A 10,825-nucleotide genomic window follows, 5' to 3' on the forward strand; every position below is an offset into this window, starting at 1 on the left:
GCCGTACCCTTGTTGGAGGCACCATTTTGAGGTCCTTGCTCCGTCGTCGGTTGTCTCACCTCTCCTAGGTGATTGCTCATGGTGATCTCCGTCGGCTCAAGGCGATGCCTCTTTGCTCATCTTTAGTTTGCTTTGTAGTTTGTTGGAGTGGTGTGTCAGTGCCAAGCACCCTTGTATCTCGCCATGGGTGTGTGTTCTTGCCTTGGGTGTGTGGTGTGTGTAGTGTGTGTTTGTATCGGATCTCGGTTGTATCGGTGTTGGATGCTTTATAATATAAAGCGGGGAAACTCTTTTTCTTAACTTGCTATGGCAAAACAACTACTGTTGCCATGACAACTTTGTAAGATTTGTCATGATAGGCACGAAAATTGTCATGTAGTGCAATAAAAAGCAAAAACAATTATGATATTTCACGAAGAAATCTCGTTCGTTTGATCGTGACCAGACGGCTTTGAGGGCGTTTGTTGGGAGGCACAAAAGATATGACGTTCGCCCATTATCATTTTCTTAAAACTGATCATTGACAACTTAGCTATTTGCACTCCTCGGTTTATAAAAACGATTCATAAGGATTCCGTATCGCCTACCCGTGGTAACAATATCTAATACCTCATGTTCGAACGTGCCCATATGTCATCCTCTCCATAACCAGTCATGTAACTGGTTACAACTTCCTACAAAATCTCAAGTCACCAGTGCATGCACACCCCCAAAGTTGGCATCCAAATTTGTCACCACCCTTCGCTATTTCTTCTCCTCTCCACCCATCATCACTACCGGACGGCCTTGCCCCAAGCCTGTACGTGCGTACCTCAGCAACCATGGCATGTCTGAGGGCCACCGCCGCCGCACTCCTTCTCACCCTTGCGTCGTCGGCCGCGGCCACCATGACAAAGTTCAACATTACCGAGGTCCTCAACGAATCCCCCGAGTTCTTGACCTTCAACAGCCTTCTGTCGAAGACGAACCTCGCTGAGGAAATCAACAAGCGGCAGACTATCACCGTTCTCGTGGTCGACAACTCCGCTGCCAGCGGCATCACGTCGCTGCCCACAGACACGCAGAAGAAGGTGCTCGCCGTGCACGTCATCCTCGACTACTATGATCCCATGAAACTTGAAAACATCAAGAAGGGGACGGCGCTCCTTACCTCGCTCTTCCAGACTACCGGCGCTGCCACCGACCGCATGGGGTTCGTCAACTACACCCATAGCGCGGACGACCAGATGGTGTTTGGCTCAGCCGAGCCCGGCGCACCGCTCAGCTCGCAGCTGGTAAAGGTCGTTGCGTGCCGACCGTACAATCTATCCGTCATGCAGGTCAGTGCAGCAATCATTCCACCGAGCATCAGCCCGTCGGGCAAGGGGAGCTCCGCGGCACCCGGTCCAGCCCACGGTTCATCGTCCAACGCGAGTGTCCCGACCATTACCGCGGCTGAGACGCTTGAATCGTCCGATGAGGCCAGTGCGCTAGACGATGACGCTCCTGCATCATCGCCACCAGTGCACAGCGCTGACGCGGCCGCAGGCGCGCGCACTTCGGCGGGGAACACAGTAGTGGTCCGCTCACGTGTTTGGCTCGTGGGGCTTGTGATGTTGATGGTTTAAAATTCTACGCACAGCAACGGCCGATGTTTAGCTTTACACGTCTAGTTCTTTTTTTTCGGGGATTTACACGTCTAGTTGTGTAAGAAGTACTCCCTCCGTCTCATAATGTAGTGTCAAAAAATATCTTACATTATGAGACGGAGGGAGTACTTGGGTATGTTGTAATTCGTTCGATGGATGCCCTTGATGTAAATTAAACGACATTTTATTTTCCTTTTTGTCTCGGTCAATCAAGTTTTTTTTTTGCACCCATCCCTACTGACATGACTTTTTCTTTATAAGGAGCCAAGAAAACGCCTTATCTATTTTTATCTCTATACATTTCCCTAATCTTTACCTACTAATAAAAGGGCTATTATTTCTGCCAGTTCACCGTCATTTTTTTCAAAAAAGACCCTGTCCTTTTGGATAATTAACCAACACTCTAGATTTGCTTCTGCTCGTCCGTTTCTTCGTACGCTATGTTGGATGTCACTAAGATGGGCCTAGCTGGGCTTGCGTCTGTGGTAAAAATGAAATAAGAATCGAATGCACTATTAATCAAGGTAGCCTAGAATAGGTTCTTTGCAATAACAACGAGCAGCGAGCACACACGAGGAAGCAGAAACCGGGCGGGCTAGCTGGTGCCGGTGTGCACAGAGGCAAGGAGGAGGCTAGCAGTGAGGGCCAGATGCACAACCATCGGCATGAGGGAGGCCATGGCGGAGTAGGTGGCGGACGCTGGCCCATAGCCAGCAGAAGATGGCAGATGTCCACACTGGACCACAGAGAAGAGAAAAGGAAGAAAAGGGGGAGCAGGAGAGAGCGGTCGGGCGATCCCGGCGGAGGAGTGAGCCATGTACACCGTCCGACTCCCGGAAGCGCGTGGATCTCAAGCTGATGGCAGCAGCTGCGTGGCTAATGTTTCTGCCCGCTCACCTTTACATCATTTTTACAAAAAAAAAACTGTGTTTTAATGTATTCCCCCAGTCCTTTCTAACTGGCTAATCTGATAAAACGTTTTAGTTCTGCAAAAAAGACCCTACAGCTCATCCCCACACATCACATCTCATCCGCAACCGCCAACACACTCCCCGCTCCCGCCGCCACCCTCCCCGCTCCCCAACACATAGTTTCTCCCCGCTCCTTCTCGGCCGGGGAAGGGGAAAATGGCGGCGCACATGGACGAGCCTCCGCTTGCGGGGTTCACCACCATGTGGCACTCGTAGCACCCCGACAGCCGCCGCAGCCGGAACGACGACCAGCCGCCGCCCGCCTCGACGAGGATGAGGATGCAGTGGATGACTGAGGGAGTCCTGGATTATGGGGTCCTCGGAGAGCCGGCCTATGTGACATGGGTCGGACTGACAGGCCGTGAAGATACAAAACATAATGCCTTCTCCCGTGTTCGGATAGGACCCTCCTTTGCGTGGATGACAAGCTTGGCGTCCGGATGTGTAGTTTCCTTCCTCTGTAAACCGACTTTGTTTAGCCCTAGCCCCCTCCAATGTCTATATAAAACGGAGGGTTTAGTCCGTAGGGGCAATCACAATCATACAGGCTAGACATCTAGGGTTTAGCCATTACGATCTCGAGGTAGATCAACTCTTGTAACCCCTATACTCATCAAAGTCAATCAAGCAGGAAGTAGGGTATTACCTCCATTAAGAGGGCCCGCACCTAGGTAAACATCGTGTCCCCTGCCTCCTGTTACCTTTTGATCCTTAGACGCACAGTTCGGGATCCCCTACCCGAGATCTGCTAGTTTTGACACCGACATTGGTGCTTTCATTGAGAGTTCCTCTATGCCGTCGACAGAAGGGTTGATGGCTCACCTTGTCATCAAGGATAGTATCACTTCCGGAGGAGCCCTAGCCTTAGGGAAAACCCTCCGTCTTGGCAGCTTCACCATGGGCGCTCGTTCGGCGATTAATCCAAAGGCAGCCCAGCCTGTCACCAAAAATCGTCTCCGCGAAGGCCCTGAATACTCTGACAAGATGGATCCGGCAGATGTATCGACCTTAAACGAATTGCGAGATCTCATCGCCGCCCTGGGGGTCGCATCCGACTATGATCGAATTGGGCTTAAACCCGATCAGAGAGAAATCAAATCTTCGCCGGTCACCCATCAGGTGGCAGTTGTGTAAGAACAAGCTGACAATAACTCTCCTCCTACGTTGAGAACAAAGTATGCTCGGATTTCTGATCCTGGAGGGCCGGACACCCATCCTCGGGAGGACACTTCCTGCCCTCCGAACATAGAATCGTGCGTAGAACCTAAAAACTCATTGGATGTTCCGGAGCCAGGGCTTGTAGCCTCGGAAATTCTTCAGAATCCGGACTTCACAGCGGATCAGGGTTCAGATTTAATCCCGCCCACCCACCACAAGCAATATTCCCCAAGCAATTCCGGTCCTCCGGACATATGCGACTTAATGTACGTGTGGCAGCAGCCTCAGGAAACAGTCCATCACTTTTGGGCCGGATTCCTACTTGTTAAAAGAAAGATCAAAGATTGCTGCAACAATGACGCGATCTCGGTATTTTGCAACAATTGTACGGATGAGGGAATCCTTAATGCCCTCAACCGCCGTCGCGTACTGCACTTTGCAGATTTGGCACACATAGTACAGAAGTACTACGCAATGGAAAGCGCCTGGAAAATCCAGACAGTCTGCTGGGAACCACAGGACTTTAGGCCATCTCCCGGACGGGCAAAGAGGATGCACCCTCGCGTAGCACCTAATCATCATCCCGTGGACAAGAAAATCAAGCCCTTTACGGGGCATAGAACTGTCCTCGAGGAATGGCTCGACAAGCCCTGTCAAATTCACATGACGCCGAACAATGAACCAACGCATAGCCTTCGAGCATGTTGGATACTCCGGCAAGTGGCCAAGAGCGGTGAGGGTATCGTCACCAAAAACACCCCAGAGAACTACTCTTCGGAGGACAACAATCTCAAAGTATTCACGGTCTTTGAGACCTTTTCATCAAATAATAGGAACAAAAGGGCGCTCCGCGACCTCGTCGAAGTCTGCCAGGTGGCAGCAGTAAATCCTTGGAACGAGACGATGATCACTTTGAACGTTGAGGATGAACCAAGATCTCACTCAGTCCGGGCACCAGCCGCTTTGGTCCTAAACCCAATAGTAGACGGCTTTTGGCTCACTAAAGTGCTAATGGACGGCGGTGGGGGACTGAACCTCATCTACGAGGACACGCTCAATAAAATGCAAATGGACAGGATTCGCATTGAGCAAAGTAACACAACCTTTCGCGGTATTATCCCTAGTCGGGAAGCAAGATGCTCGAGGAAAATCAAACTCGATGTGGTATTCGGCACGCCGGAGAACTATAGGTCCGAAGAGTTACTCTTCCATGTGGCACCTTTCAAAAGCGGGTATCATGCATTGCTAGGGCGAGATGCATTCATGCGCTTCCAAGTCGTACCCCATTACAGGTATATGAAGCTCAAAATGCCCGGGCCCAATGGAGTTATCACTATCACCAGTGATCCGGACATAGCACTCCGTGCCGAAAACAAAACCGCCTCTCTGGCCCTCGAGGCCAAAGAATTAACCACCCTCCATTCCACGGTGGATAGGGACGACGTAATCCTCGACAAGAGACCCAAATCCACTTCCTTCAAGCCAGCAGACGAAATAGTAAAATTTCAAGTCCACCCGACGGACCCCAAGAAGACAACTTCCATTGGGGCACAACTAGATCCGACAGTCGATGCCACATTACATTCATTCCTGCGTGAGAACTGGGACATCTTTGCCTGGCACCCTTCAGATATGCCAGGTATCCCACGAAGACCGGCCGAGCATAGTCTCAATATACTGAAAGGATACAAACCAGTCAAGCAAACTATGCGCCGATTTTTCGAATCCAAACGACAGGCTATGGGGGAGGAGCTAGCCAAGCTATTCGAGGCCGGGTTTATCAGAGAGATCAAACATCCGGACTGGCTAGCAAACCTGGTCATGCTACCTAAGAAGGATAAATCCTGGTGCATGTGTGTCGATTTCAAAGACCTTAATAAGGCTTGCCCTAAGGACCCCTTCCCACTACCTCGCGTTGACCAGATTATTGACGCGACCGCACGACACGATTCCTTGTGCTTCCTCGACGTGTACTTCGGATACCATCAAATTAAGATGAAAGAATCCGACCAAGCCGCAACGGCATTTACCACTCCGTATGGGCCCTTCTGCTTCAACACTATGCCTTTCGGGCTCAAGAACGCCGGCGCAACCTACCAACGCATGATTCAAACATGCCTGGAAAAGCAAATCAGCAAAACTGTGGAGGCATATGTAGATGACGTAGTCATCAAAACCAACCATGTCGAATCATTGGTGGATGACTTATGCCTTACATTCGACAACCTCCGAGCATATGACATATGGCTCAATCCGGAAAAATGCGTTTTCGGCGTTCCAGCCGGAAAACTGCTTGGGTTCATTGTCTCCAATAGAGGAATCGAAGCAAACCCAGCCAAAATCCAAGCCCTGTCACAGTTAGCAACACCAACAGACCTCAAGCAGGTCCAAAGATTAGCTGGATGCGTGGCAGCCTTAAGCCATTTTATCTCCAGACTAGGGGAAAAGGCATTGCCATTGTATCGCCTGCTTCGCCGCACCGACCACTTTGTGTGGACGGACGCCACCATAGCCGGACTGGAGGAAATAAAAACTTTGCTAGCAAGCAACCCAATCCTGGCCACACCAAAGTCGGCGAACCGATGTTGCTTTACATATCTGCAACTCACCAGGTGGTGAGTGCGGTGCTCATCGTCGAACGAGATGAAGAGGGATATAAATTCCCACTTCAAAAACCAGTATATTACGTATCGACGGTCCTCACACCTTGCAAATCCCGATACCCGCAGTATCAAAAGATAGCATACACGGTCTTTATGGCATCTCGCAAGCTGCGGCACTAATTTCAAGAGTGCTCGATCACGATGGCTTCCGAAGTACCACTTAATGACATCATAAACAACCGGGACGCCACCGGCCGGATTGCCAAATGGGCCATTGAGCTCTTAGTATTTGAAATAACTTACAAGCCACGCCGAGCTATTAAATCTCAGGTGTTGGCTGACTTCGTCGCCGAATGGACAGAGGCCGAACTCCCTAAAGAGTATGGCACATATTCCAACTGGGTGATGCACTTTGATGGATCTAAAATGCTAGCCGGACTGGGGGCTGGTGTCGTATTGACATCCCCCACAGGAGACACAGTCTGTTATGTGCTCCAAATACTATATACAGACTCTAACAACGTAGCCGAATACGAGGCCCTATTACATGGTCTCCGGATGGCTGTCTCCATGGGCATACAACGCCTCGAGGTGCGCGGGGATTCAAACCTCACAATATTCCAAATAAATGGAGAATTCTATGCAACAGATCTGAAGATGGCGGCTTACCGCAATGCCGTACTCAAAATATCAGCTCGGTTTGAGGGGATCGTGTTTCATCACTGTAACGCCCCGAGACCGACGCTCCAGAAGACTTCCAGCCAGTCCGAGTTTCGCCGTGCGATGTATTTGTTTGTTGCATTCTTCTTAGCTTCATTTGCATTGCATCATGTCATCATGATATCATGTCATTTAATTTTAAAAAAACTCTAAATAAAATCGTATGGATCTTCGGTCCATTTAAATCGAGGGATATTCACAATGGTGATTTCTCTTTATAACATATCCTCCCAATATTTAGGGAGCTACTATAAATATTCCATTAACTTTGGAATCACCATAACACACCTGCAGTTTAAGTTCCATGCATTTTCTATCTCAATTCCTTGCCTCAAACTTTCTCCATAATTCTTTCTCCATTTATCGAGGCTCCTCCTAAATTCTCAACATTTTTGGGAACTTCAAAAACCAAGTCCTAGTTCAAACCCATTTGAGTGAAATTCAAATGAGTTTGAATTTACATCTTTCAACCTTGGCCTTTTCTATTTTCTTGGATCAAACTCATTTTTGTGAGTCTGGGAAAATTATCCCCATGCGCAAATTCTTTCCCGAACCCTCTCTCCTTTTTTTCTTCTCTCTAATAATTTTCTGCTAGGAAAAATAAGAGAAGGGAGAGAGTGCGACCCAATAGGCCATCTAGGCCTATCCGCAGCCCAGCCGCCACTTGTATCCATCCGGACCAGTTGGCCCAAGGCCCAGCTCCGGCGCCCTTAACCCTAGCCCGCACCCAGCGCTCGATCCCCATTCTCTCCTCGATCCCCTCCACCACCACCCACGCGCATCCCTCAATCTCCTCCCTCGCGCCCCTTCCTCCTCCCGTGCCTCTCGATCCCGCCGCTCCTCGTTGTCGGTCAGGCCCGCCGCGGCGCCCTGCGTCACCGGAGCCCTACGCCAAGACCTCCCCTACCTCGTCATGTCTAGGGCGAGGAGGATGAACCGCATCACCTCCTCCCCGTGCTCCGCCGCCCTCGTCAGCGCCCACGCATCCTCCTCCCTCCGTTCGGCCTCAACCACAGGAGCCACACCGTCACAAGGCCTCCCCTTCTCCTGCTCCTCCGCGACGCCCTACTGCCGGCCAAGTCCCGGCCTCCAACCTCAGGGCCGACCCCAAGCTCTCCTGTGCTGCCGTCATCAGCCGCAAGTGCAGGTCCGGCAAGATCTCCTCTACCTCGCCGCCGCTCCATTCCCCGCTGCCTGCGCCAAGCCGTTGCCGTTGCTTGTTGCCACGGTGACGACCACTTGTTTTGCCCTGCTCGGGATTGAGCAGGTCAAGTTGCTCACCCCCTCTGTCCACATCATGCATGGACCCGCCTTGCAACTCGTTTGTTTCCTCTCCGGCGTCTGTTCCCAGCCCCGGCCGCCCTCTGCCTTGGACTCTGGTAGCAGCCATGCCCATGCTAGCGCCGTGCCTTGCTCACGCCAGCCCCTTTTGCATTGCCTTGCTGCCGTCGACCTGAAGCCTTTTGTGTTGTTCTGGATCTCGCCAAGACCCTCTTGGATTTCGGCAAGTAGCATGAGGACCGTGGACTCGGAGCAACCAGTCTATCAAGTTTCTCGAAGACCACCTGCACGCCAAGTGCCACAATGTTGACGACCCCTTCAAGTTCGACTACGATTGCCATGTACATCTATGAAACGCCAAGTACCACATCATCGATGACCATACAGACCACCAAGAACGACTACGGGGATTCACCAAGTACCCTTCGGATGCGCCAAGTTCGACTACATGGACGGTCAAGTACCTCTACCACCGGCCGGACATCTATGGAAACGTGTACAACTACCTCGCCAAGCCCGCGAGTACCACTACTTCCACGACGTCCGTGAACCACTACTTCCACTACCGTCGCCACGTGAACAACTACTTCCCACGATGACCCGTGAACGACTACTTCCCCTACACCGCATCGAACTCGATCCGCCCCGAAAATGCATGCTTCGAAGGTATAACCCCGAGACGACCGCCCATGAACGAATGCTTGTGTGTTGTATGAGATGCTCGAGATTTGAACCGTGTCCGAGAGAGGTCTTTGCACATTCCTCGTTTGCCATGCCGCCGTCCCGTGGGAACCCGGAATCCGGGAGCACCCCACCATCCTTGCATGACACGCTCACGCCCACTTCTTTTGCACCGGTATCTCCGTGAGCTATTGGAACCGATATGTTGTTGTGACATCATTTTCGGATTCGCTGCCGTGGCACCCGTTTCATTCCGCCATGGTGACCAAATGCTCCTTATCATCTTCATGTAAACATTTTCATAAAATTGCATAAACTTGTATATGCCATCCGCATCATGATAACAACATTTAAATGGTTAAAACTGTTGTTTGCATTAAACTACTAAAAGACATGTGGGGATTTACCGGAATTGTTGTTTGTTGTTCCGACCTCATTTAAATTGCCTAAAATGTGTAGTTTACTTATGCTTCACCTCTTGCCATGTTAACCAACATTTAATCTTGTCTTGTTCATAAACGAGAGAGAACTAAATAATTAATGTGGTGTTCCGTCAATATGCAACTCGTTGCATATTGAGCTCCACTTAAATTGTAGTGTTGTTTGCTTCATATTGCCATGCCATGCCTCATTAAACCGGACATGCATCATACTTGTTTGTGCATCATGACATGTTTATGCTTGTGTGTTTACCATATTGTTTGCTTCTTTCCGGTTTGCTTCTCTCGTTAGCTTCGGTTTCGTTCCGGAGTTGTGAGGATTCGTTTGACTACGTTCTTCTTCCTTGCGGGATTTTAGGCAAGATGACCATTACCCTCGATATCACTTCTATCTTTGCTTGATATATGCTTCGCTCTATCGCTATGCTGCGCTGCCTATCACTTGTTTACCATGCCTCCCATATTGCCATGTCAGCCTCTAACCTTTTTCATCCTTCCTAGCAAACCGTTGCTTGGCTATGTTACCGCTTTGCTCAGCCCCTCTTATAGCATTGTTAGTTGCAGGTGAAGTTGAAGATTGCTCCATGATGGATAGGATTATGTTGGGATATCACAATATCCCTTATTTAATTAATGCATCTATATACTTGGTAAAGGGTGGAAGACTCGGCCTTATGCCTGGTGTTTTGTTCCACTCTTGCTGCCCTAGTTTCCATCATACCGGTGTTATGTTCCTTGATTTTGCGTTCCTTACGCGGTTGGGTGATTTATGGGACCCCCTTGACAGTTCGCTTTGAATAAAACTCCTCCAGCAAGGCCCAACATTGGTTTTAACATTTGCCACCTAAGCCTTTTTCCCTTGGGTTCTGCAGACTCAAGGGTCATCTTTATTTTAACCCCCCCGGGCCAATGCTCCTCTGAGTGTTGGTCCAAACTAGAGCCCTTTGCAGCGCCCCCTCAAGGAAACTTGAGGTCTGGTTTTAGTTGTACGGACTGCTCATCCGGTGTGCCCTGAGAACGAGATATGTGCAGCTCCTATCGGGATTTGTCGGCACAGTCGGGTGGTCTTGCTGGTCTTGTTTTACCATTGTTGAAATGTCTTGTAAACCAGGATTCCGAGTCTGATCGGGTCTTCCTGGGAGAAGGAATATCCTTCGTTGACCGTGAGAGCTTGTGATGGGCTAAGTTGGGACACCCCTGCAGGGTATAAACTTTCGAAAGCCATGCCCGCGGTTATGTGGCAGATGGGAATTTGTTAATGTCCGGTTGTAGAGAACTTGACACCATATCAGAATTAAAACGCATCAACCGCGTGTGTAGCCGTGATGGTCTCTTTTCGGCGG

The 10,825-nt window shown here is 50.1% G+C and overlaps 1 protein-coding gene across 1 annotated transcript; it reads left to right on the forward strand.

Moving 5' to 3' along the window:
- The first annotated feature begins 821 nt into the window (after positions 1-821).
- LOC119367785 (fasciclin-like arabinogalactan protein 14) lies at positions 822-1,867 on the forward strand. Its single transcript, XM_037633193.1, has one exon. It carries the CDS (start codon positions 822-824, stop codon positions 1,605-1,607), a length of 786 nt encoding a protein of 261 aa, XP_037489090.1. The 3' UTR covers positions 1,608-1,867.
- Positions 1,868-10,825: the final 8,958 nt, after the last annotated feature.

This window comes from Triticum dicoccoides, chromosome 2B, assembly GCF_002162155.2.
Source record: "Triticum dicoccoides isolate Atlit2015 ecotype Zavitan chromosome 2B, WEW_v2.0, whole genome shotgun sequence".
In the NCBI taxonomy this organism is placed as follows: domain Eukaryota; kingdom Viridiplantae; phylum Streptophyta; class Magnoliopsida; order Poales; family Poaceae; genus Triticum; species Triticum dicoccoides.

Excerpts from the sequence above, each read along its gene's own strand:
- LOC119367785 (XM_037633193.1), top strand. The coding sequence starts at position 822 with ATGGCATGTCTGAGGGCCACCGCCGCCGCACTCCTTCTCACCCTTGCG.